At 36.3% G+C, this 26,798-nt stretch overlaps 2 protein-coding genes and 1 long non-coding RNA gene across 16 annotated transcripts in view; 2 read left to right on the forward strand and 1 right to left on the reverse strand.

Annotated features, from left to right (window-relative positions):
* Positions 1-8,264: 8,264 nt before the first annotated feature.
* Positions 8,265-9,705, reverse strand: LOC113068226 (uncharacterized). Its single transcript, XR_003279496.1, has 3 exons — positions 9,477-9,705; positions 8,954-9,088; positions 8,265-8,377 (listed from the first exon to the last, which is right to left on the reverse strand). It is a non-coding gene; the product is annotated as an uncharacterized LOC113068226 (long non-coding RNA).
* Positions 9,706-10,730: 1,025 nt separating this feature from the next.
* On the forward strand, positions 10,731-20,871 carry LOC113068366 (ER membrane protein complex subunit 1-like). Of its 2 annotated transcripts, XM_026241090.1 has the most exons (23): positions 10,731-10,852; positions 11,045-11,172; positions 12,463-12,528; positions 12,609-12,702; positions 12,776-12,904; positions 13,014-13,140; positions 13,486-13,641; positions 13,728-13,895; positions 14,037-14,108; positions 14,191-14,289; positions 14,377-14,473; positions 14,821-14,937; positions 15,721-15,729; positions 15,939-16,138; positions 16,220-16,369; positions 16,794-16,955; positions 17,028-17,147; positions 17,221-17,358; positions 17,462-17,635; positions 17,743-17,953; positions 19,164-19,248; positions 19,355-19,484; positions 19,628-20,871. In XM_026241090.1, the coding sequence occupies exons 1-23, from the start codon at positions 10,761-10,763 to the stop codon at positions 19,805-19,807; spliced, it is 2,904 nt and encodes a 967-aa protein (XP_026096875.1). In that variant the 5' UTR covers positions 10,731-10,760; the 3' UTR covers positions 19,808-20,871. The 2 variants fall into 2 exon arrangements, with proteins under 2 accessions (XP_026096875.1, XP_026096876.1); XM_026241091.1 differs by lacking the exon at positions 15,721-15,729.
* Positions 20,872-21,620: 749 nt separating this feature from the next.
* The window catches only part of LOC113068367 (E3 ubiquitin-protein ligase UBR4), a 47,239-nt gene continuing 42,061 nt past the window's right edge, over positions 21,621-26,798 (forward strand). For 12 of the 13 annotated variants that reach the window (XM_026241092.1, XM_026241096.1, XM_026241097.1 and 9 more), the window contains exons 1-4: positions 21,621-21,784; positions 24,955-25,052; positions 25,188-25,291; positions 25,384-25,513. In XM_026241092.1, the coding sequence (XP_026096877.1) occupies positions 21,660-21,784; positions 24,955-25,052; positions 25,188-25,291; positions 25,384-25,513 (457 nt within the window). In that variant the 5' untranslated portion in view covers positions 21,621-21,659. The remainder of the gene's footprint in view (positions 21,785-24,954; positions 25,053-25,187; positions 25,292-25,383; positions 25,514-26,798) is intronic. The other variant, XM_026241098.1, reaches the window with a different exon arrangement.

Raw genomic sequence — 26,798 nt, forward strand, 5'->3', positions numbered from 1 at the left:
ATTTATTTATTATCTCTTTTACTTTTAGTTTCTAATCTTTCCCCGATAACATCTAACCTAAATTCTCATGAGGGTGAAGGAGAGCATACACTGGGTAACTATGAACAGATGGGAGATTTTTGACTTTAAAGTCCACTGGGAAGGTCATCATCAACAACACTATACAAACTGCAAAAATAAATCTTGTGGGTCCTGACATGCTGACCTAAACAGAATATTTTCTTTTTAATTTGGACTTAAATTGAGGGTCTGTTCTGAGGCTCAATTACTCTTGGCACCTGCTTCAAGAAGAATCATTCTGAATTTTCAGAATTTGACCTGAATTTCCTAATTTTAAAACATAATTTTATATGTGTTTTTTATATATTTTTTTAGATATTTAATTTTAATTTTAGGAATCTGGACAAAAAAAAGTTACCTTTCATTTTTATTTCTTAGCTTAATATATGACTCTGTTGTAATTAATTTGTAATGATAACTAAATAAGGTTTAGATTTTGTTTAGGTTTTTGTTTAGGTTTTTATAAATTTTTTGTATAACTTTTTTATTATTCTATAAACCATATATTATAGATAGTATAGCAGATATTATATACCAAACAGAGAGAGAGGGCAACCCCACTAGAGGGCAACATTGACACATTTCTGGAAATGTTTTTATTTTGGTGATACTTCTCATGACAGTGTTTGGAGCAACATGAGGATGAATAAATACTGACAACATTTTTATTTTGGTGTCAACTATCCCTTTAAAAGCAGGGAAGAACCATTTAGTCATTATAAATAAATAAAGGCAGAACTCTTGACAGAAAAGAGCTTCAAGTAGCATGTCTGATGCTACTTTCATGTTCCCAAAAAACTAAATGGCCTAAGTCAGCAGAGAGGATGTCCCACTGAGGACAGTAAGAGGAGAAAGTAAAGGTCCCTGCACTGAGTACGTGCCAACACAGGTGTGCTGAGAACAATAAAGGTAAATCTCTCTTGTGAGCAAATGGTACTGTCCAGAAGGAAAGTAGACACCATATGAGGACATTGTAAACCATATGTAAATCTGCAAATGATTCAGAGGTGAATTCACCTTCTTTCATCGCTTCCATTCCTAAACATTCTGGAGCTCTTTTCTCAATGCAGTGGGTTCCTGCATTTCCATGCAATTTGGTTTTAATCTCAGTTTCATAGAAAGGATATGTGAATAAAAACAGAAACTTACTAGGGCCTTTTTTAAACAAAAAACAAACAAAAACTTCTTAATGACACTATTTATGAACACCGATGAAACCGTGAGAATATATATACATAGAAATAAACACCATCTACAGTAAGATCTCAAAGGAAGCAAGTCATATTGTTGGACAGCTGATGGTTTATTATTTCCACTCATCTGCCACATATCAGTCAGACTGACGTAAAGTATTTCTTTCATACATAAAGGTCCAGTGCTCTCATGTTGCTGTAGAAAAAAAAAAAAAACTTTAATTTTTATGGAATTCCCAGACTTTTGGACCAAATAATCTCCATGACTTTTATTCAAATTAAGTTTTTCAGACCAATTTGTGAATCGGTTCGACTGATTCATTGAACTGACTTGATTCAGCAAGTTTTACTCTATCCAAGAAAAATACCCATGTCTTTTCCAGGCCTGGCATCACCTGGCATTATTTCAATAAATACAGTGACTCTTTTTCATGTGGATGTACATAAATAACAGCTAGTCAAAAGCCCATGTGTTGAATGTGACTTTCTTTCTTTCGTGTCAAATACAGATCATGACACATCATACATAATATTATGAATGGATGGATAGATAGATAAAAAAAAAATTGGATGGATGAACAGATACACAGACACAAAAAAATGGATGGATGGACAAATAGACTTAATGAGATCTTAACCATGTAATGCAACACCAAACACAGGTTTTGGCTTCACTAAATAGGCTTATGATATAATATGGTTGTGAAAATGTCATAAAGATTCATGAGTAATCAGATACAGAACTACACAACAACATACCTAACAAACAGCCTACCTAACAAACCTGAACATGCTTTACAAATAACAATGATAGATGGCATAGACTGACAGATGAGAAAGACGATCCTTATACACTCTTGATTGCTTCTAATCTTTTGCCTTATTAATTGATATTAAGGTTTATATTTTGGGATCACTACAAGGGAAACCTAATTAGGCTGAACAGTCTTGGTAATAACAGCAATTTACTGCTGATAATTATGTTTGTGTGACTTTATTATCTGAGATAAATCTTTTTTTTTTTTTTTAAGTTTCCTTTTCTTTCTTCACTAAACCTAGTGCCAGTGCAGAATACTGAAATCCTAATAAGCTATTACCTTGGCAAAATGAGCCTTTAATACCTTGCTGCAAACTACAGGTAAGTGATTTCCCAAGTAATATTCCATCATGACAGACCAGAGACACAAGCAAAGAAAAGACTCTTTAACTTTTCATATGAACCAATATCAGTCAGTAACTAGTAAGCTGTAGCCTAGTTATTTTCTAGTATTCTAGTATTCAATAGAAAGAAATAGCTCATAAGAGTCATTCATTTTTTTTCTTGTATTTGTCAGACTGTAGATTCAGTAACTGTGCTGCAGCACCGTTGAAACAGTACAGTATTCCTTCCACAATGGAGAAGGAAAGCACATATGCAAACCGTTAACAATAGATTTTTATTTAATGGAACTGATTCTGCATAAGAATCGGTTCTTATTTCCAGACCCTGGGAAATTATATCACGCTCACATGTATCCATTTCCAAAACAATCATTATCAGTAAATCAAGCATACATTTCTATTTTCCAAGCACTTGTTATTTCTGTCCTTAGGGTGTTTAAGTGCCCTTCCAAGGAATCTATCACAGGAAGAGAGCAGGATGGAAGAAAAATGAATTGCCCATACTGCAAAGCAGCATTCCTCAAAACTGTCACTCTGCGATGCATGGTTTTAATGAAAAGCTTCCAGATATATGAGTCCCTACAGACTTCATGCTAAAATGCGTCACCTGCTACTGCTAGTACAAACTGTAGCTCAGAGGGTCTGTGAATTAAATTACATCCACTTAACAAAGTGTGTGGCATGAGTGTTTAAGTTCAAGAACAGGAAACAGAATCTTTTACGTTTTAAAGCATGTTTTAAAAGCATGTTGTAAAGACTCATCTGGCTTTACTAATGCCTTCAGAATACTCGTCATCTGAGTATTTGTGGCGTAGCCAGCACAGCCATGGAAAACTAGGATATTTTCTAACATTTATCTAAAGGAATGTGGGAGCATGACCAGCATTTGTCTTTTATCAGGGGTTTAGTGATATGGCAAACTGCTGAAGTATTTCCTCCTTTATCAAACACATTTCGGCACTGAATTTTCAGTAGATACTACAGACAAAAAAAACATTGCTACTGCACCTAATGACAATAAACATGATTCGGGGGGAACGAAGAGAGCATGAATAGCATTTTTTTTAAAGGACAATATAACATGAAACTTAAGGTGTTGGCATCACTTAATGCAATATATTCTATACAGCAAATCTCAACAGCTTGATTGTATGCATTGTCTCAAAACGTAAACTATATCAGCGCCCAGCAAATATTACAAGTTTTAAGATACATAGTACATCCAACTTTACCCGCATACATTAAAATCAAGTAAAGCAATACTATATACGAAATCTCGTCTGCATGATTGTTTGTAATAAAATGTAAACTATATTATCTCTGAAAAAATGAGTTCTATATATATGCTCTTTTAGCTATTAAAATTGGATATATACAGTATTATTCCAATTTCATCCACATACATACATACAGTACACTCCTGTAAAGCTTGATTACTTATACCATCACAAAATGAACTATATTATCACCCAACTCTAGTCTGCTAAATGCGACTAAGGCATCAAGATATTTAGATATTACAAACATTAAGATTTTCTGTAAAGCTGCTTTGATACTTTGTGTATTGTGAAAAGTGCTACACAAATAAATCTGACTTGAGTTTACACAACGTTACATCATTCTGTGAAAAAAAGTCAGTTGTATACAGACTTTACATTTTTAGGTGAACTATCCCTTTAAGACAAGATTAACTGAGTTCTGTTTAAAATGAAATTCTGTTTAATAAAATGTAAGAGCTGTTTTGGCCATTCATCAAAGTTCTGCCCACAGACAGTCATCAATGCTCCAGTCTCCTCTGTGCTCACATGCCCTTTGACCTCAGCGGCACAGATCCTTCATGGTGCAAAAACTGCCCTGTTTGCTGAAGGAAACACTAGCCCATTTTCCACTGATACTGCTTCTGTTGCCTTTTCCATTGGTTTACCTAAAGGCTCTAACTACAGCAAGAAAACACCAAAAGCAATTTGCTTAATCACACACGCATCTGAGATTCATTAAATCTCAGGAAATTAAGCTACCATCAATTATCAAAAAAATTAATAAATAAAAAACTCACTGGCATTTTCACTCATCAAGAAAAGTTTTTAAACCACATTTTTGTAAGATATTTAAGTGAAAGTGATAAATGAGGCATATTGAAGTGGTCATGACAGGAAGCCTACGGGATGTTTGCATTGCTTCTGACAGTGAAGGATGGCCATAAAAAGTCAAATGAGGCTTGACAAGAAGAAAAGAGGCAAAGGATCTGTATTAAACTGTAATCCAACATGCAGCATACAAAAGAACTGTTCTTTTTGTGCAGTGAATGAAAAGTTTATACAGTCCTGCGTATGTTGTTTGCACACCCGGGATGCTCACAGGCATCTTTAAATACAGAATATCTAAAGGGTTCTTTCAGGATAGGAATGCAACATACAGTATGTTGACAATGCTAGCTACAGTATAATGTCCAAGATTCCTGAACTTCAAACAGCTACAGTTTTATAACAGAACTCTGTATTTACGATGAAATCAGTTACCGCTACAATAGGGCTTAAACTAAATGATTAATGTAGCTGGAGTCAAAGTGTTTTCTTTGATGTATATCTGAAAACATCCTTGACAAATCACATTAGACAACTGAACAGGTTTTCCTTCTATTATGATGAATTATTGCACAAAAAAACTGTTCTTCTCCTGGAATGATAAAATATCAGTTCAGAAAAAAATGGATAATGCCATAAAAGAAAGGACTTGTATTGTGCCATCAATTGAAGACAGCAATTCCCAAGATGTTCTTGAAGACAAATGGACAGCACAGGACACAAAAGCAGCATAAATCTGCATTAAGCACTTGGCATACATAAGAACTGGGATTTGAGGATTTTCTTTTGCCCTGTTGTTGATGATTCTCACTGACATTCATCCAGAATGTTTCCTTCAGTCTGATACATGTGGTGTGACCGATGCCTGAGGAGTGTGATCGAATACCACAGCTGTGCTGCGACTAAACTCTCAGATTTGATCCTTCAAACATTTGTTCTTACAGTCAGCGATCACTATCAGGGCTTAGAGAGCTCTGGGGTCACATCTCTGGTTGGTTTATGCAAGGCTTGCTCAATGATGTCAGTGTCATAAAGGGAATCTTTGTGGAGCTTATAAAAACCACATCACATCTTTTTCACGTAATTAAAAGGAGGAAAACTTTTCTAAATAGAATATGTCTTTCAACAAAAAATCATTTGCTTTAATGGATCTGTCCTAGTATTTCATCGTTGTTCTAGTATTTTTATAATTTACTCTAGTATGTAACTTAAATAAAAATCTGGAGGATGAAGAACAAAATGTCATCAACATCCCCATGTTCTCCTATCTATCTTTTAAATAGAGCTCATATTTATCAGCAGCATCATCTTTTTCCTGTCAGCCGTAGTTAATGTTATGTCTGTAAGACACTTCTCACCCAGAATTATAAAACTCATCCGGCAGGATGTGTCTGCACATAGTTGGCTTTCCTCCTGTGAGCTCTGCCAGCTATACTCACTATACAACACAAACTTTCATCATTGGCCACTTTTGATGGTGTCACAGAAGAACATCAGAGTGGGTGCTGGTTACCTTTTTACAAAAGCCAAAAACAAGTTGAGTAAAATTAGAAACTAACTGATTAAATGTGTAAAAACTGCTAATTTGCTAGGAGCTGCAGTGATAGAAAGCTATTTTGTTATTGTAGCATGCTACATTAAAATTGAATGATTTTAAGTTTATGATGTCAAGCTGTCCTTTTGACAGAAAGTAGTTAGCAACATTACACACCACCAAACAATAACTACACTGAGACTTCTTAAGGGGGCCATACATTTTTAAACACATAACAAACCAACAGCAGACCAGATTAGCCAGAATATATACCAAGACATTTTAAAGAGATATTTGAATATTTATTGCCAGACTAAATCACATTTTTACACCTCAGAGCATCTAACACCCCTGTAGTTTGTCTGAAACTGAAACAAATTACATGGCATGCGCTACACTGCCTTATTTTCCAGCACTTTCTGCAGCAGCCAGAAGGTCTTTGGTATATAACCTGGATGAATTTCCCACCCGCACAGACAATGCAGCTGTGCAGAAGGACCCCGAAGCCTCCAGAGATCTGCTCTAAATCACAATCACTTCACAGAGAAGCCTGACTCTCTTCCAGAACTGTATTCTCACACTCACTTTCACAGAAGTGCCATAAGGGAACACTGATCCTACAGTGTAAGGAAAGGGATTTAGCTGCCCCGTCGGCCCTGCTGTGACCTCAGAGTGGATATGTTCTACCGATGCACCTGGAGGCTGTTCTATACAAAAGCAATGGAACAAAACGAGTAGAGCAGAATATGAACTGACTGAGAAGTCCAGAGGATGCAATAATGAAAGTGAGAAGCCCTTTGGGAGGACAACATATATTTTGATTCAGGGGTTGGAGGTGCATTCATAGCTAATTGAATCTCACAGAAAAGTGAAGTGAAACAGGGTAGTGATACCCTGTGATAATGACAAATCACTTATAATATTCTGTTTGTCATGGCAATCCAGCTGCTAAATCAATTACAGGAAATGAGAGAACCAGATGAAGAAATCGAAAAAAAAAAAAATTAAATCCCAACATGTAGTTGATTTATGAATGTTATAGTTAATAAATAAATAAAATGAAATAATTAATTAATTAATCAAATCAATCAATCAATCAATCAATTTTACAAAAGTAAATACATTTTTGGTGAAGAAGAACATAAATATATATTTTTTGCTTGTTTGTTTTTTGTTTCACAGATACAGATCCACAAATTCATGATGTGTTGATATGACAGCCTGTTCATCCAGAAAGCAAAAACACCATAAGATTTTCATTTGATATTAAAACTGCTCTAAAAATTTATGGATTTTTAAAAAAAATACCCCTTCTATCTGACAGATATAGTTGATTACTGATCTTCTGACAGAGGCTGATCTTAGCAGGAACCATTCACTCTCATTAGAGATTCATATGACAGGATGGTGCAGAATTAAGAATCTATGAGGATCCAAAAAGTCAGTGATTTGCCCTGAGACAATCGCCAGACTCACTGCACTGAAAGCTACAGTTCATGTCCTCCACTTACAGCTGTCTTTTGATGATCACAAAGGTGCATTGTGTCCTAGCTCACTGCAAGAAGAGGGCACTAAGCCTTCCAGATTCTTACAAAGCCATTAATGAAAAGCTACGCTCTGCCTTTTTATGGCATCGAAGAATTAAAACATGTTTAGGCTACCATGAAATAGCTGCCATGTCATTTATAAAATGCAAAAAATGCTATGTCGTCATCAAGAGCAAATCACTGCACAAAATAAAGCAGACGTTACAGTAGTAAGAGACCCAAAGAGACTTAGCAATGTGGACTTACCATTCAAAACATCATCTTTTGCATTATTCTCATAGATTTCAACACAAACACTGACTGAATCCAGAACACAATGATTTACTATTTGATAAATAGAGAATATACAGTTCCACTGTGCCCGAACAACAATCCTGAACCATCCTGAACCAAGATAAAGAGTCTATTGAAATGTTGCTGGTCCCCAAAATGAGCATCTGATGAAAAGTTTCTGTAGATGATTGACATTAGCAACAAAGCCAGAATCCCTCTCATGGAATCTCCAGAGAAGAACAGGAATCTCATAAATCATGTAAGCCATTCACTTCACAATCCTTCAGTGAATGATGTTCATGAATCATTAACCTCAGCCCTACAGGTCGGCATCTCATCACCTTAATTTTAGGGCCTATATTTTTGTTTTTCATGTCATTAGAAATAGGACAGACCTGACAGTGGACATACTTACGATAAAGGCACCCTGCCTCTGCATTGAGCTGGGACCATCCAGGACAGCATCTGTATATAGTCTTAAAGTCTTGTTTGTAGACGTGTCTGTAGCCTATGTAGTAGGCAGTCCTACAAAGTGATACAAATATGATTACTATAAAACTAGTTCAGTAAAATTTGAGGCAAATAGCATGGAGTTTCACAACTGGCCAGTTAAAATTAAGTATTTCAGAGAGCTGTGTAATACAAAAACGGATTGCTTTAAACCGCAATTAGTCAGCATTTGTTCAGTGCAATGGCAACATTTAGCAAGCACAGTTGGTTTAATGAGGGCTATTCACTGATCTCCAACTATTGCCAAGGGGGTTGATGGCTCTTAGGGGTCTTGAGCTTCCTTTTGTTTCACAAAGCATCTGAGACCCCTAATAACCATCATCTCTCAACAAAAGGATCAGTTTCTAACTGCTGTCTTTCTCTAGCCCTCAGTCCATTCTCAAAAGCGGCTAGAATTCGGCTGGCACTGAAAGGTGTGCCAATGAGAAATGGCTGTCAGGTTGAAAAGGACTATTGATAGTCAATCAGGACAGAGGGAGTCTTTACTGCATGTAAAATCTAGTGCTGTAAACTTTCTGAAAATACTTCATTTTGTTTCTTATTCAGTCTGACAGCAGTTTAACTTGATCTTAAAGCCAAATGAATATGTACCTCCTTTCATAGTCCATACACCAAGCATGACCTGTGCATCCTTGCCTCCAAACCTTCACCAGACGTGTAAACGCCTGTACACATGGCTGTTTCTCAGCTGTGATGATTCTCTCTTGTTCTGAGCAGACATTTGGCCTGAACAAAGAAGAATCTCTTACATCAACATCAGTTTTGAAGTCTTTTAGAACAAAATAACTGGAAATAGATTTGTAATGAATATATAAAAATAATAAGAAATTACATTTTAATAGTGACTTTTACTGTGTATATTTAAACTAAACAAATACAGAATTGTTTAATACAAATTTAGAATTTATATGTTAATTTACATTTCATATACTACATTATATAATACAATAATGCTATACAATATATACATTATACAATATATTTTTTATTTATCATATTAGTAACACATGTTCAATGCAAGAAAATAAACATTTGTGCACACAATCTTCATGCAGTCAATACAACTGCAAAATTAAAATAAAAACGTAATGCAATTTATGGCAATGCTACTTACATAAAATGCTGCAGAACTCGATGACAGCACGATGAACGGATCTCTGAGAGCAGGAATAATAACATCACAGCGCGTATATCCATGTCATAGAGCCTCACAACACTTTTCCATACAGATTAAACTGTGAGTGTTCAGTATTTCTCCTAGAAGCCAGTATACAGCTGAGAAGGAACCGCATATCTGGGACCGAGGTTCAGCTGAGTGTTTACTAACAGCATACAGTAACGTGTTGCACGGATGAGGCAGGCGTGGACCAGCGAGGGATATTTTGGAGAAGGGTTCATGATGAGCATCGTTTCTTGGCTTTTTCCCCTATCTCTCTAAAAATGTTTCAATTGATTGTAGTCCTAGGCAAAAAAGTTTTTAATAGCATTTTCTTCAGTTGCATTGAATTGCACTGCAAACGTGTTCATTGAGCATGCTAATCATAATGCCCAAATCCTTAAATATTACAGACTCGTTAGTGGTAGATCGATTTGGGTTATAACTGTTTTTGCAATGAGTTTAGCAACAGAAACAACAGCTTTTGGGTTGCAGCAAACACTGAACAACACCTGCATAAATGTACAAACTTAAATGTTAGAAATTGACTTTATATTTAATTTGCTGCCACCTAATGGTTTAAACTGTACTACAGTAAAACTGAACGATTTAAAATGAAAATTATAAAAACCCACAAGCAGGACAAAATCATATTTAGATGGACATATTTAGACCATCCTATTAAAAACTGCACCCCTGTATCAAGGTTTATTCACATGGAAACCCATTTATAAACCAAATCCAAAATCACATGTAAAAGGTTGCAATGTGTATTATGATAGTATCTATATTTACATTTTATATTATTGTGAAAATAAGTAATAATTCCATAATGTATTTAATAGTTTGCCTAAAAATGTAATACATTTGGGACTCAAATTTAGCAGGTCTTTCAGGTTATTGTCAATCATTTGGTCATTTTATAATATCGCTCATATTTTATAACAAACACTACAATATTATGTTAATGTAGCCTACTGCTTAAATTGTACATGATCCTTTAAGAAGAGAATTAATGCAGTCTATAGGCAGCTCACGCGAATGCCTGATGTAATTTGTTGCGCACCAGTTTCACACCGATACATTTTTTTACATTTAAAAAATATATATATTTGTATATAAAAAACTAAACTAAATTCGAAACTCTTAAAGGATGGAAAAAAAACATTCTTTAAATTGTTTTAATAAAAGCTATTTGGGTCCTTAACCGCAGAGCAGTGTGGGAGTTGTTCCTCTGCAGCAATGGCTTGGCTTGTAGTAAGATTAGCAATATCTATGTCTTTATTATATACTGCGTCGGCGGTATTTGAAGATCAAGTTGGAAAGTTTGATTGGTATGTAAACGGATTTTATAGATCTGTTTTGGTTTGGTATAATCCATTGCGGGATTTCTAGGGCTGTAATAAATAACAGCCTGGATTTTGTGCAGGCTATTTTGTGCAGGCTGCTGACTGATGGCTAAGTGACACCGGGCTGATCAGTCTTAATGTGTTAACATCTCTCTGAACTCCCTCCATCTCTTTCAGGAGACAGCAGTTTATCGGCAAGGTGCGCTTCGCCTTGTTTGACACTCATTCTCAAGCGTCTAAAAAGCTCCTGCTGGCAACTGACAAGAACGTGTTTGCGTCCCTCAACTCAAGGACTGGAGACCTGTGTAAGTCTTCCAGCTCTTCTGCCTGTGTTTTCACCTTAAAACTTAAAGAGGCGTTTATAAATTACAGAATCCGATTATATTCGTTTTTTGGTTATTAGACACTGACAGAATTAGCGTCCATAATCTGATTTCAACAGTGTTGCACCAAAAACGGATATAAACCACTATTTGACAACCTTTGACGCGTGTGTGTATATGTGTGTATATATATATATATATATATATATATATATATATATATATATATATATATATATATACATACATAGATAGATAGATAGATAGATAGATATATATATATATATATATATATATATATATATATATATATATATATATATATATATAAAACAAAAAACATGTTACCAGAAAAATGTATTTGTAATAATTTGTGCATTAAAGGGTTAGCTTTGAATCTAAAGATTCTGTTTTATTGCTCTATCTTTACAATATCTAGTGGATGAGCATTGTTGTGCTAGGCTAATCTCTTCTTATGGTTGTTTATTAACAATGCATACACGTATGCATAAAATGCAAAGGGACAAACCATCCAAAAATAAAAATTGTCTAGGCGCGATGCATTGTGAAATTGTTTGTGGTTGCTTCGTTAAAGGGATGGTTCAACCAAAAATGTCAATTCTGTGATTTATTTTACGAGTCCTTTTGTTGCTACAAATCTGTATTTAGAATGTTGGGACACAAGCAGTTTCAGTTTCCATTGACTTCTATTATATGGAATAATAATAAAAAAAAAAATTAAAGTCAGTTAGAGCCGCAACATTTTGGTTAGCAACATTCTTCAAAATATCTTCTTTTATGTTCCACTGGAAAAAGAAAGTCATACAAGTTTGAAACAACATCAGGGGGAGTAAAGGTGGCAGTATTTTCATTTCTTGGTGAGTTGTCTATTATGTACATTATAGTTTTATTTATATAGCACCATTAACAACAGCAGCAGCTGACCAATGTGCTTCACAACATCAGATAAAATAAGGACATCAAAAAATAAAAATCACAGCTAAAAAAGTAATTATATTAGCTTTTCAAAGATGTAACGTGTGTGTATATAGATAGATAGATAGATAGATAGATAGATATAGATATATAGATAAAAGTAGTATCTATCCTAACTCCCATTTACCACTTCAGCTTTATTACTCTTTATTATTCAATACGGTTGAGCTTACTAATTTTCTGAATACCAAATGTATTCATCTTGGGTTTAAGAAATATAATCAAAGTTAAAAAGCAACAAAAAGTGTGTCAGTGAAATGTTTTTGGTTCTTGCAGTCTGGCGTCATGTGGATAAGACAGGACCAGAGGGTCATATTGATGCGCTGCTTATGTATGGACAGGGTAAGTGACAAGCAAAAAGAGTGTGCGTTGTGGATTGAGTATTTGTTTTTGCCTCTGAACCAGTTCTTCTTGTCTCTTAGATGCTGTTGTTGTTGTCGGGAATGGCCGTCTGCTTCGCTCCTGGGAGACCACAGTCGGTGGCTTGAAGTGGGAGACAGTGCTTGATACAGGAAGGTTGTATGTTTTACTGTGACAGTATTAGGACTAACTGATGCATCAAACTGACATTGTCCACTTCTGGCTGCAGCTTTCAAGCTGCTGCTTTAGTTGGAGTTCAAGACTTTGTGAAGTATGTTGCTGTGCTGAAGAAATCCGCAATCTCTCTCCATGACCTTTCAAGTGGCAGCGAGATATGGGTGGAAAACCTACCTGACAGGTGATGAAAATTCTTGGAATTTAACATAACTAATTGCAGTTATTATTTTGAAATTAAATGATTTTCATTGCTGGAATTTAATTATGTGTTGTTGTTTTTCATCCCACAGTGACTCTGTGCAATATCAAACTATTTATTCTGGTGGGAATGGACTGGTGCTTGTTTTGGGAGTTGTGCCAAATTCCCATATTGTTATTGTTGAATACAAAATTGAAGATGGAGAAATCATGAACAAGGTATGGAGTTAATATGCATTAAACTGATCAAAACTGACAGTAAAGACATTTACTGTATAATGTTACGTAGATTTTGTATGAATGCTAATATTTTGAATTTTGTACAATCATGGTATCGTGGTTTCCACAAAAATATTAAAAATATATTTAAATAGATATAAATATTTTATCATTTTAAATTGTAATATAATTTACTGTTTTTACTGTTCAAATAAATGCAGCCTTGATGAGCATAAGAAACTACTTAAAAATCTTCTCTTATAATAATACAAAATAAAACCGTTTTCTTATTGAAAGAGTCCGTTACTTAGATAATGATACAATCAGACGTTTGTTTTTTTGTAGAAATCAGTTGAAGCCGCATGGATGTCAAGCCTGGAGAGCAGCTGTGCAGTCGTCAGCTCAGGAATCCTATTGTGTGTGGATCAGATCACACAGTCCCTGTACACTCTTCCACTGCAGTCTGCAGAACAGACAGAAATGAGACAGATCCACCTCCAGGTGCAGATGGCGCTACGCTTGTATTTAATGTACAGTCCTTCATCTGTAACTCTCTATAACATCATGGGTGGCTCCTCTTTTTAAAGACGCTAGATTTGGAGGTGGTGTCTGGTTTCCGGCCTGTTCTGACATCCACTCAACCCAATCCAGCTCAGCCTCCTCTCTCTGAGTTCTTCTTGCAGCTCAGTCCAGATCATCACATCCTGCTGCAGTTCAAAGATGGCCTTATCGCTCCACTCCGAGACTTCAATCCAGTAAGAACTAATTTACAGTATTGATCTCGAACTGGACCAGAACCATTCAATTTCTTGCAATTGCCATTCACAAAACTTTACCGGTTACAGAAATTGTATTGGTTACTCTTTATTCAAAGCCCAATGTTCGTCATATTTCAGGCATATCTGGCTGCTTTTGCCACATCTGGAGAGAGGACAGTCGCTGCTGTGATGTCCCCAAAGAATGATACTGTGAGTCATGTTTCAAATGTGATACAGAAACGTCTTTCTAGGTATTTTCTTGTATATTAATGGGTTGTTTTTGTTACTCAAGGCTTGTAGCATCAACCTGTTCAGTGCTGACACTGGGCGGAGGCACCTTGATACCACCATTATCTACCACATGGACCCTAACGGAGGAAAGCCTAACAGAGTGAGGATTGATGCTGAAGTATATATGTTTAACCAAGTATTGGCCAATCATTTTGATGTAGGTTAATTTGGTTGGTCTGTTCTTTAGTTATATGTCCACGCCTTTCTGAAGAAAGATGATTCTGTGGGCTACCGAGTCATGGTGCAGACGGAAGACCTTGCACTCACATTTCTACAGCAACCTGGTATGAACTTCACTATGAAAGAATTGGTTCATAAAAAAATTAAAATGTAAATAAATAATTCATATTTAAGAACCTGGCTAATAAATAGAGAAAAGTGGTTTCAAAATCCTTTCATTTAAAAATGACTGAAATTGTTATTTACTATATTTTAAATCAAATTAAATAAATAGCTTTAAATACATTTTCCATTGATTTGTTATTGATTTGAAAGTGAATTATTTACATTTATATTATTGAATTATGATTTTTATACTTTATGTGGTTCTCCTAGGCCTAAAACTTAGCTCCACCCCATACTAGTAAAAGCTACAAAAGGCAAGGAGATGATTTTTTGTATCCCGCTGTAGGCAGGGTCGTCTGGATGAGGGAGGAGGCCCTGGCTGATGTGGTCACCATGGAGATGGTTGATCTGCCATTCACTGGAACACAGGCAGAACTGGAGGGAGAGTTTGGAAAGAAAGCTGGTAAAGTGCAGCATAAATGGGAACCATTGTTTATTATGTCTTCTTGACATTTCATCTAGTAATTTCTGAGAAATCCAGTTAGGAAGTGTTAGTTTAAAATATGAATAAACACATTTAAAAGGGTCAGTTCACCCAAAAACGACCATTCTGGTATAAATGCATACCCTCATAGCCTTCCAAACCAGTATGACCTTGTTCATCTTCAGAACACAAATTAAGATCTTTTTGATCAAATCGGAGAGCTTTCTGAACCTGCTTAAACTGCAACGTGACTAACACATTCAGAAAACTCTGATTTCATTAAAAATACCTTAATTGGCGTTCCGAAGGTGAAAAAACGTCTTGCAGGTTTGGAATGACATGGGGATGAGTTATTAATGACAGAATTTTAATTTTTGGGAAAGTTTGGGTGAACTAAACCTTTAAGAAAAGATAAAATGTCATTTGAACATTTACATCTTTACATTTTTAGATAAAATGTATTTATTCATGAGGAAGTGAAGTCATTTTTGCCAATGTGTCATTAGTGTACATAATATAAAATAGGTTCATTCTAATTTCATTTTCAAAATCTTTTTCAGAATGAGGTTAAACCTTCTAAACATTTGCTAGATATTATGTTTTGCCACCATGACTAATATGTGTTATGATGTTGCTGCTTTTGCTTGCAAAGCAAAAAAAACAACCCTCCTGTCTTACTTATCTGTCCTATTTTCCATGGCTTTTTTTTGTATTTATTTCCTTGTGTCTTTTCTTTTGCCTATCTGCTGCACTCGGATCCAGCCATTCAAGGTAAAGTAGAGAGCTTCCTCTAATTTTGCTTCTCTTACTAATCACATACATTTATGTTATGTCTTTGTTAGTGTCTCTAACTTTTTGACAATGCATTGGCTCAAGAATCTAATTAATGCAATGTTAAAGCTGAGTTTTTTTTTTTAGTTTTGTTTACCTCTGTCACTTATCAGTCACTCATTACCTCTGTGATCTCTTGTTGCCTGCAGATGGGCTTTTACCCATGGTTCTCAAGCGCCTCTCTTCCCAGTTCATCCTGCTGCAGGCCTGGCTGGCCCATCTCTGGAAACTCTTTTATGATGCCCGGAAGCCCAGAAGCAGTGTGAAGAATGAGGTCACCATAGACGTACTGTCTCGGGATGAGTTCAACCTGCAGAAAATGATGTTGATGGTAACTGCCTCTGGGAAGGTAAGTTTAGTGGGCACAGCTGTTGCTTTGTTCCTTTAGCTGTCTTGTCGGTTAACATAAGGCTGTTGTTTTTCTACTCAGCTCTTTGGCATCGACAGTAAATCAGGAACCATTTTATGGAAGCAGTATTTAGAAAACATCCAGCCCAACTCTGTTTTCAAACTCATTGTGCAGAGGACCACTGCTCACTTTCCTCATCCTCCACAGTGCACACTTCTTATAAAAAACAAGGTAAGCCTTTGAAGTATGCTTTAGTAAGGCTGTTTGTTTATTTGGTTGCCTGCTGTTTTTGTTTTTTTTTTACATTTGTTTTGCTTGTTCTTATGCTTTCATGTTTGCTAGTTTGTTTACTTGTTTATACATTTTTCTGATTGCTTCTTCATTTGTTTACTATTATGCGCATTTGTCTTTTTGTTTATTTGCTTGTTTGGTTGTTAGCTACTTTGTTTACTTGTTTGTTAATTTGTTTGATTTTGTTAGTTTGTACATTAGTTGTTTGTTTGCTTGTTTCCATGATGATTATCAGTTTGTTTACTTGTCTGTCAATATTTTCATTCATTCATTTGTCTGTTTGATATATTCTTTATTCTTTTCTTACTTTTGTTTTATTGAATTAATTATTTTTGCTCAATTTAAAAATGGACTGTATTTATAGGACACTGGTCTTGGAAGCCTCTATGTCTTCAATCCCATCTTTGGCAAGAAGAGTCAAATTAGTGTCCCTGCCTTACCCAGACCTATCCTTCAGACCCTGCTGCTGCCTGTCATAGACCAGGACTATGCTAAAGTCCTTCTACTTATCGATGACCAGTACAAGGTGGGTCTCTGTTCTTTTGACAAACTTTCTGTTTTTCTTGGAGAATGTGAACCCATTTCTTTTCTTATTCAGGTCACAGCATTTCCATCTACAAAGAATGTTCTACAACAGCTTCAAGACACAGCATCCTCCATATTTTTCTACCTAGTGGACTCCAGTCAGGGAAAACTGTCTGGTTTCCGTCTGCGCAAGGTTAGTGTCCATTCGTGCAAAGCAGATGTAAAGCACTTGATGCTTGTGTTCATAAGTGATTTTGTTCCTTTAGGATTTGTCTACAGAGCTAATCTGGGAGGTGGTAATTCCCACTGAGGTGCAGAAGATAGTAGCTGTCAAAGGGAAACGTGCAAATGAACATGTGCATTCCCAGGGCAGAGTCATGGGGGATCGTAGTGTGCTCTACAAGGTACTGCTGATTCGATGACTGCTCTTAGTAGACAAATGTAATTACACCCTTTTCTAATTGCATATATTGTCTGTTGTTTGTCCTTCCTGGTGTTCTTCTGCAGTATCTGAACCCTAATCTCTTGGCTGTGATAACGGAAAGCACAGACACCCATCAGGAGCGCAGCTTTGTTGGAATCATCCTGATTGATGGTGTCACTGGACGTATTGTGCATGAAGCCGTGCAGCGGAAGGCCAGAGGACCTGTTCACTTTGTACATTCAGAAAACTGGGTGGTGGTGAGAACACTGGTTTATCTATCCATAATGATTACTGTGATAAATCTAAATGTTTCTGGCACAGAATTGAACAATACCTTTTGTGTTTATTGGTTTCTTCCCTATAGTATGTGTACTGGAACTCCAAGTTCCGCAGAAATGAGTTTTCTGTGTTGGAGCTCTTTGAGGGAGCAGAGCTCTATAACAGCACAGTGTTCAGCTCCCTGGACAGACCACATCCACCTCAGGTTCTGCAGCAGTCGTACATTTTTCCGGCTCCCATAAACACTTTGGAAGCCACACTTACGGAAAAAGGCATCACAAGCCGTCACCTTCTTGGTAAATATTGTGCATATCAAGCAGTTATATATATTGTTATAGCACTTATATATCATTGCTCTTTTTGTTGTTTTTGGTTGCTTCCACTGTCCTCATCTGTAAGTCTCTTTGGATAAAAGCGTCTGCTAAATGAATAAATGTAAATGTAATAAGATATATATATATATATATATATATATATAAATATATATATATATATATATATATATATATATATATATATATATATATATATAAATATATATATATAAATATATATATATATAATACATTCTGCAGTTCATATATACATAAAATGAGTAAATTATTTAAATATATTTTATTTAGTTTACAGATAAACAAAGGGAAAAAATCGGTGTGACATAACGTAGATTATAGATGCTGTTTCAGTTCATTTTTGTGACTCACTTAATTTGTTTAAAGAAAAGAAGCTCTAACTGCAGGAAGCGAGTTGTTTTCTTTATTTTACAAAAGCACAAATAAAAATAAAAACAGACCTTTATACACTGATGCATTATTAATATTACAGTAAATGTTTAATATTGATTTTGCTGGTATAAAGAAACAGTTGAAGTGATTGCGCCGGCGCACGCACACACACACAGAAAACGCATCAGTTCCAGCATTGCTAACTTGACAGCACAGTTGGTACTTTTTTAAAATAAAATACACTGAACCAAACTTCAGTGTGTACAAAGCCTATAGTTTACATAATAAATATTAGTTTAGCATTCAGAAACGTCACATCGCAAATATGGAAATATTATGGAATATTTGGATTAGTGGTAGGATACTCAAGCACAAAGCTCCATTTCACAAACAGTTGAGTACACAAGCCTATAAAGTATTTTCCATTATCAGTCTCAGAGAGACGCATTCAGAATCAGCACATGGTCACTGTCTAATGGGCTTTGTTTTCAAGTGCGCAACTCATTGCATTCACTGTTCTTCTGCTGGCGGCTGGTTATCAAACAGCATTGCATTGCTGAGGGTGCCCGTTCCTGGATTCGGGGTGATTTGCCTGTATTCGTTATAAAGCCTCATGCACCGAACAGAGATGTCCATACCGTGACTGTTCTGTACGAACAGTCACTGTACCGTTCCACCCCTAATATATATATAAATATATATTGATCTTAAAAGATCAATGTCTTAAGACAAATATTAGCATTCTCATATTTAATTCTGGTTGTTGCTTTTTACTTTTTAGTGGGGCTACCATCAGGCAACATTTTATCCTTACCAAAGCTGTTTCTGGACCCACGGAGACCAGAGATGGTCTCAGAACAGAGTCGGTAGGTTTTAACTAATATTTACTACATTGAGACACAATTCAGTCTTTGTGATTTACAATTTGCTTGCTGAGTAACCAAGTTAAACAATGATTGTCTTACCATTTAGGGAGGAAAACCTCATACCATATGCTCCAGAAATGCCCATTCGTGAAGAGTGGTTTATAAACTACAACCAAACTGTGTCGAGAGTAAGGGGCATCTACACTGCCCCCTCTGGCCTGGAGTCTACCTGTTTGGTAAGTGTCATGGTTTAGTTTTTTTTTTTTTTCAAAATATTAAATAACTTGTTTGTAGGATTGTTTTTATTTGAGCTATTAATATCCATGCTATTCTTATTACATGAATTAATTCCACTGATTGTAATTTCTTCACCCTGTAGGTGGTTGCGTATGGTCTTGACATCTACCAGAGTAGAGTGTTCCCCTCCAAGCAATTTGATGTCCTTAAGGATGACTATGACTATATATTAATCAGCAGTGTACTCTTTGGCCTTTTCTTTGCCACCATGATCAGCAAACGTCTAGCGGAAGTGAAACTGCTCAACAGGGCATGGCGATAAGACTCATCCAAATGGCCTGTTGACTTCACTCTCGCCCTCACTGCAATGTGGTCGACACATTGATGGCAGGAGACTAGCTGGTGACCATGTCAAAACTGCAAGATCATTTGATAAGTTTGGTGTATGTTTGCAACCAGCTGTCTTATGGATCTTGTGGTGTTTTGAGTGTAAGTGCATAGACGGCCATGATATTTTTTCCCCTTTCAGAGAGAGAAGTAATGATGTAGGTCTAATAATCCCTCCCACCAACCCCCCACCCCCCCAGCATTGAACCATTCAGTCTAATTTATTTATTGTGCCTTTCGGGGTAACATAATTCATGTGATTTAACACCCGTCCTGTTTATTTATAAAAAATTTTCATCTATAGATTTTATTCACAAAGTCTGAGTCTGCCTTTTGAAAAAAATTTGCTTTTCAAAATGAATATTGAGGAAGGAGTATTGCAAAAGGACTGCCATTTGTAATTTTAAAGTTAATGAAAAGATTGAGTAATGTGATTTGAGTTTTAAATTTGATATGATCTGATGAGGTGTTAATGAATATATTTCCTCATGTACAGGATTTGAAAGGGCAAACACTAGTGCACATGAGAACTGTGAATTTTCAAGACAGTTGGCTTGTTTTCTCCTGTACATTAATTATAGAAGATTCTGCATAGGAATTTAGATAGTCATTTGTAGTTATTTTATGGTATGTCAAATGCACTGGATGGTTTGGAGCCATGTTCTTACTTGATATATTTGAGCAAGATTCTAATATGCCATATCATACTTTGATTTTGACATGTACACAATTACAAATCCTTGTGATTTTACTATTGTGTAAAATGTTTCTACTCTTTTGATTTTCATGAATAATAGGCCTGTTTATATACATGATTTTGAAAGCATCCCGCTGCTGCAAATTAATGATGTCAGGACAAAAATGAGTTTAATAATTGTATTTGTAACAAAAGAGTAGACATTCAATTAAGTTGATAACAAACCTAATGCTTTTTTAAACATGCATAAATTATTTGTTCTTTTTCCCTTTAATCTATAATAAAGAATCTCCCCTTACTAATTTTGACTCATGAATTGTTTAGAAAATTTAAGGTAAAACTGCTGCAGTTGTGGATAATCTGGGCAATACCAGTTGAAATATTTTCTGGTTGCTTAATTAAAATAATTCGTCCAAAAATATAAGTTCTGAAATTGTTACTCACCATTTTGTTAGATGGTCACTGAACAATAAAGATTACACCATCGATCACTCACCTCTTTTTTAATTTTTTGTTTCAGCGAAACAGAAAATTATATTTTGAAGAATGCTGACATCCAGAAAGTTTTGGTTACTATTGACTCACTCTGTTATGGACTCAAATGATGACATGGTCTGATTTTGGACTTTTGAAAGGACAGGCACCCAAAAAAATTGACATTCTGTCATGTTTACTGACTGTTGATGTTGTTTACAAGATGCAATCACCATTCGCTTACATTTGAACTGTTTTCCCCATAAAATTATAGTGAATAGAGGCGCATTTCGTCCAACAACTATTTTTGGGTTTCAGAGGAAATTTTTGGAAAGATTTGGTGACTAGCTCAAGACGAATTTTGGGGTTAACCGTATCTTTAAGCTCACGTTTCCTGAGCTGTCTGGACACATTTGTAAATAACTAAAATATAAGGTTTTAAGCTTAGGAGTAAAACCGTGAACCACGGTCCTATTATTATCTCAAAAGGTTTCTACGTGCTCACATGACGTAACACACAAGACTTTTCATGTTTATCTCTGACGAGAGTTCCTGTTATTTGGCGTCTGATGATCAACCTCATTTCCGCTCTTGGATTCTAATAGAGGATCTCAAGATGGCGTCGAGTGGAGGAGATGGTGAACCTGAGTGGACCGCAGCCGTACGGCCACTTTTATCAGCCTCCTACACGTCTTTCGAAACGAAAGAGCTACCTCAGCTTATAGGATCCATCATAAACAGGTCAGACGAGCGCTTGTTTGTTGACTTGGCTCGTGCAGGACTGATATAAACTGCTGAGTGACTCTGCAGTAGCTGTGATGCTATGGCAGCACCGAGGCTGTGTCTCAAAACCTAGTCAGCTGACTACCTTGACAGTATTTCGGCGCATCATGAGAGGGTTTGGCCGTTTCCAAATACGCATAAGATGTCCAAATATGCTATTTGAGATCACTTTTGGTGGTTAAATATGATTTTGAATTGACTAAATGTGCCGTCAACGCATGCAGTTCGCTGTGTGTTGAGACACAGCCCTTACTGTGCATTTAATGTTACAGTAGCAGATACATCAGATTCTGCTTCATCATCAGGCCGGAGAGCCGCTATTTTAGGTTAATATAACCTGCCTGGTTGATATTTTAACAATGCCGCTTACTTATAATGGACTTGCAGGATCCCACGACTTCCTCCTCTAAATAAAGTGATTTTATTTTCTGTCGGAAGTGAATTAATTGACGCCGAATGAGCTTGTTAGCCTCCCTCGCTTACAACTAACACTAGCTAGCCTGTTAGCCACTGTCATATTGCCTGCTATTCATAATAATCAAACTCGTCTTTTTTGTTGTCATCCAGATAAATCTTTCTGTCAGTCAGCGACGACCACATTAGTCCTAGTTACTCAAAGCTTTAATGGCCGTCGGCTCAGTTTAATGCATATAGGGGGTGTGCCTGCTAACTAGCAAGCCGTGACTTAGCAGCTGGTGCTAGTGTTGCTGATGGTTTGCTAATTGTGAGTTAGCCTCTTTTGGTCAAGTGTACAAACGTTTTAGACTGTTGAGGGGTTAGTTGCCCATATTAAAAGCTTGTTTGTCTGTGTGTAAATATCATATGTGTAGTGTCATCAAAGTTTCGTTTTTACGGAAACAGTGCTTGGCCTTCCCAAACAAACACATTACGGTGTGTGTCATTTACCGCGGTGTCGATCAACTGTTTAGTTACGAGCTTTACAATAATCAGTAAACACACTGAATTTATTCTATGATATAAAAACTTTCAACTGTCGTCTTGTCGATGTGCATGAGCTAAGTGCAACTTAATCAGGCAAAAGTTAAGGTAACACGATTGATAATAAATTGAGTTGCTAGATTAAACCAGTTAAAGTTAGCAGTTAATTCATGATTGAATTTAAAATATTTTCATTGGTTGTTACTTTTCCATGTCTGTCACTGGGCTCAGATTCATTTGATTTGATCAGTGTGTATAATCGGTATGTTCGTTCAAAAAGGTTTATTATTCTCTGAATGGATACAATTAAGCAGAAAGGTGTATTTTTCCTAAAAGTTCTTTCTTGAAACTCATTCAAAATATTAATAAATACTATAGTAGTGAATGAATAGCATTAGAATAACACTGGTACTAACTGGATGATTACTAAGAGAGATTTTAGGAATCAGTGAACACCTTTAACAGCTTTTGTGATGTTTGTATGTTGTTGCACTCAAATCTGGAAGCAATAATATCAAAGTTCCCCATAAGTGTTCGGTCTGTCAGATAAGGTCATGCATTCCTACTCCTGTGAGCTTATTTTAGTAAGAAATTTCCTCATTGAGCTTTGCAATTTGTTTTTCCCCTTTTATTGCTAACCAGTTGTTACATGCTTACTATAGGAGAGATTCATATGTTTACATCTCTGGAAGAATCATGTAGATTGCTGGATGGAACAGCATTTTGGGAGTAATTTTAGCCTCTGAAATGTCGACAGAAGATAACTGTAATTACTTTATTAATGTTTACATCCAATGATTCATTTGGTTATTCCATCAGAACATTGTCTTAATCTTTTATTAGAATGTCATAACTTGCTTTATCTGTAATGATTTAGCTTTTCCATTGACGTCACAATGATCAGTTCATGCAAACTACTGGATAATATTATAAACCAGTAGCCAAATAGCTGTTTAGGTATTGGTTTAGCACCCTTGCATTTCAGTGCACACTGTCTTTCACCATTCAATTCCTGATGGATAATCAAGTCCCGTATTAAATTTTATCTCATTAAATACATGGTTTCACTTTGAAGCATCACATTAAATGAGATTAGGGTTGCCACCTTCAATACAGAAAAATAAGGGTCGCCTGGGGTGGGGGACACCCCTCGGGGCCACAATGACCACAGGTCAGATGACATGCCAGTGGTGGTAAATCACAACTTAAAACATGCTTTCATAAAAATATTAAAGCTGCAGTAGGAAACTTTTGTAAAAATATATTTTTTACATATTTGTTAAACCTGTCATTATGTCCTGACAGTAGAATATGAGACAGATAATCTGTGAAAAAAATCAAGTTCCTCTGGCTCCTCCCAGTGGTCCTATTGCCATTTGCAGAAAGTCATGCGCTCCCGGTAAAAAAACGTAACTTTGTTTGTGTTCAAAATGTAGAAAAATGAAAATAATAAGCGAGTACACCATGAATCCATTTTCCAAACCGTGTTTTTAGCTTGTCCTGAATCACTAGGGTGCACCTATAATAAGTGTTTATATTCGGACTATTTTAGATTGCTTCGGGGATACCGCGGCAGAGTAACCCAGTACCTTTGTGATTCTTCATAGACATAAACAGAGAGAAGTAGTTCTGGCTACAATGTTCTTCCGCAAGACGCAAGCAGTTATGTTTATTAACCTAGAGCGTCAAAAGTTACCTACTGCAGCTTTATTTGCTAATGAACTTTTGTAACTGTATAAGGTGGCATGATCACAGATTTTGGTAAAGAATTTGTCATCGTTTGCAGACAGTAACACCATCCAAACAGTGAAACCACATAATAAATAACCGATCTACAAACATTTCTAAATTCATGGTATCTGGAGCAGCCTCCGCCATTCTTTCAAATTGACTCTCTCTGCCAAGAGACCCGCCCTCCTCTGACTCTGATTGGCCGTGAACCTCAAACAAACCAATCAATCCATTGATGGCAGCGAGCATTAACCAATCAGGAACAGAATAGGACGAGTCTGCACAGAATGCCGGTGGGATGATTTTCATGAGATGCTGTATTGAAGAAAATGGGATGCGCTATTTTAATTCTCAAATACAGGACGATTCCATATTAAGGGATGGGTGCCAACCCTAAATGATGCAAACTGAAAATTACATTTATTTAAACTGTTTCACTGTTCTTCTTTTTTCTATAGTGAATCTGAGGTTCTTCACCATGACAAACAGTATGAGCCATTCTACTCCTCTTTTGTGGCACTATCTGCACATTACATCACCACAGTTTGTGGACAAAGTATGTTACATTTCAGTGTTTTATTCTAAAACTGTAATTTTCTTTCATTTCTAGCTGAATTAAGTCATGCACAGATTTAACAGGCTATTAAAAATGTTCCCATTTATCTCATAACAATTTTCTGTCCCATTTTAGTCCCCAGAAATCAGTTGCTGTCAGTAGCTGCAGCATGTAAAGTATTGATTGAATTCTCATTGCTCCGTCTGGAGAATCCTGATGAAGCATGTGCAGTCTCTCAGGTCAGATATGCACTTTTTGATCAGTATATTTTGTTTTGATTAAGCATAACATATCCTCATAGGCTAACTCCCCTTCTCTTTCCACTCCTCAGAAGCACCTGATCCTCTTAATAAAAGGCCTTTGTACTGGCTGCAGTCGATTGGATCGGACAGAGATCATCACCTTTACTGCAATGATGAAGTCGGCCAAACTACCACAAACTATCAAGACCCTTTCTGATGGTAAGAGTACTTTCAAATCGTCACAGCCCTGTGTTACGAGATAAACTGTGGTTTGGCTTAATGACCTGTTCAAATAGAAGTGATCTCTATGATTTAGATATTAGAGCCAGTGTTACAGGAAGGGGATATGCAACAGCAGTGTTTTTGTGCATTTGGTTGTTGAATGTCGGTCTTGTAAACTCAACACCGCTGTTCTGAAATAAACAGCTTTTGGTGGTGAAGATGTTTCGCTTGTAAGATTTTCTTGTTTGCTTTCTCTTTTACCTTGTAATTAAAGGGTCATAATGTCCAATTCTTACGGGTCTGGCTGTGCTGATTTTGAAGGACATGGTGACCTGTATGATGTTTCAGAGGTTCCAGTAGAGTGTAAATGTCCAGAGTTTTAGTGCAATTTTACAGGGCCAGATTCCATGTGGACAGATGCCTAAGGCCTTTTTAAAGGGTTAGTTCACCCAAAAATGAAAATTAGCCCATAAATGACTCACCCTAATGTCATCTTAGGTGAATATGACTTTCTTCTTTCATATGAATCTAGTCAGAGTTATTTAAAAAAAATCAAGCTGTTGGATGCAACTCAGCGGGTGTTGCACTGCATCGGTTCTTAAAGTTTAATAGAACGCTCATCCTTTAAAAAAAAAAATGGTACTCGTACAGCTCCAGGGGGTGAACAAAGTCCTTCTGTAGCGAATCGATGCATTAAAAAATATATATAAATAAATAAATGTCATATACAAAACATAATAATCACTTTAATCTAGCTTGCGCTCACTGTAGTAAAACGGAAGCAGTTCCGGGGGAATGATGTAAGAGGTCAGTGTTGTGCATGCGCCCGTGAGTCTTGTGAAAACCAACGTTTGTTACCAGGAGCAAAGGAAGCAAAGTTAAACTGTAAATTCCGTTTTTATGACTGGATTCCGCGATTCCCTCCTCGTTTTCTGCATCGCGGAAATCATAGGGTCCTAGTTTTGGTATGCCAGCTCTATCTTGCAATGGACACACACCACGACGTCCTTTTTACGTTTTCCCTCAAATCAAAACACTGCTGACTCCTTGCAGTATGCGATTTCGGACGCTGCACTTGTGTCTCCTTCCGCTTTGAGGGTGACGTAAACGCGTTGTCACATTAAAAAAATAATTGCGAAAGAACCTGACGTGAGATTTAAAATAAATTAAAAGAGGCTTCGAGGCAGAGGAATTTGCCTCTATCATTTTTTGTAATCGAGTTACTCAAGAAATCATTTCAGCCCTACTCTGCTGCGTTTCTGCGTTTATATATGTGACTAAA

This window comes from Carassius auratus, linkage group LG44F, assembly GCF_003368295.1.
Source record: "Carassius auratus strain Wakin linkage group LG44F, ASM336829v1, whole genome shotgun sequence".
NCBI classification, from domain to species: Eukaryota; Metazoa; Chordata; class Actinopteri; order Cypriniformes; family Cyprinidae; genus Carassius; species Carassius auratus.

Excerpts from the sequence above, each read along its gene's own strand:
- LOC113068366 (XM_026241090.1), top strand. The coding sequence starts at position 10,761 with ATGGCTTGGCTTGTAGTAAGATTAGCAATATCTATGTCTTTATTATAT. Across the intron at positions 14,109-14,190 it reads TGTCCCCAAAGAATGATACT|GCTTGTAGCATCAACCTGTT; the intron begins GTGAGTCATGTT and ends TTGTTACTCAAG. Across the intron at positions 17,148-17,220 it reads CTGGTTTCCGTCTGCGCAAG|GATTTGTCTACAGAGCTAAT; the intron begins GTTAGTGTCCAT and ends TTGTTCCTTTAG.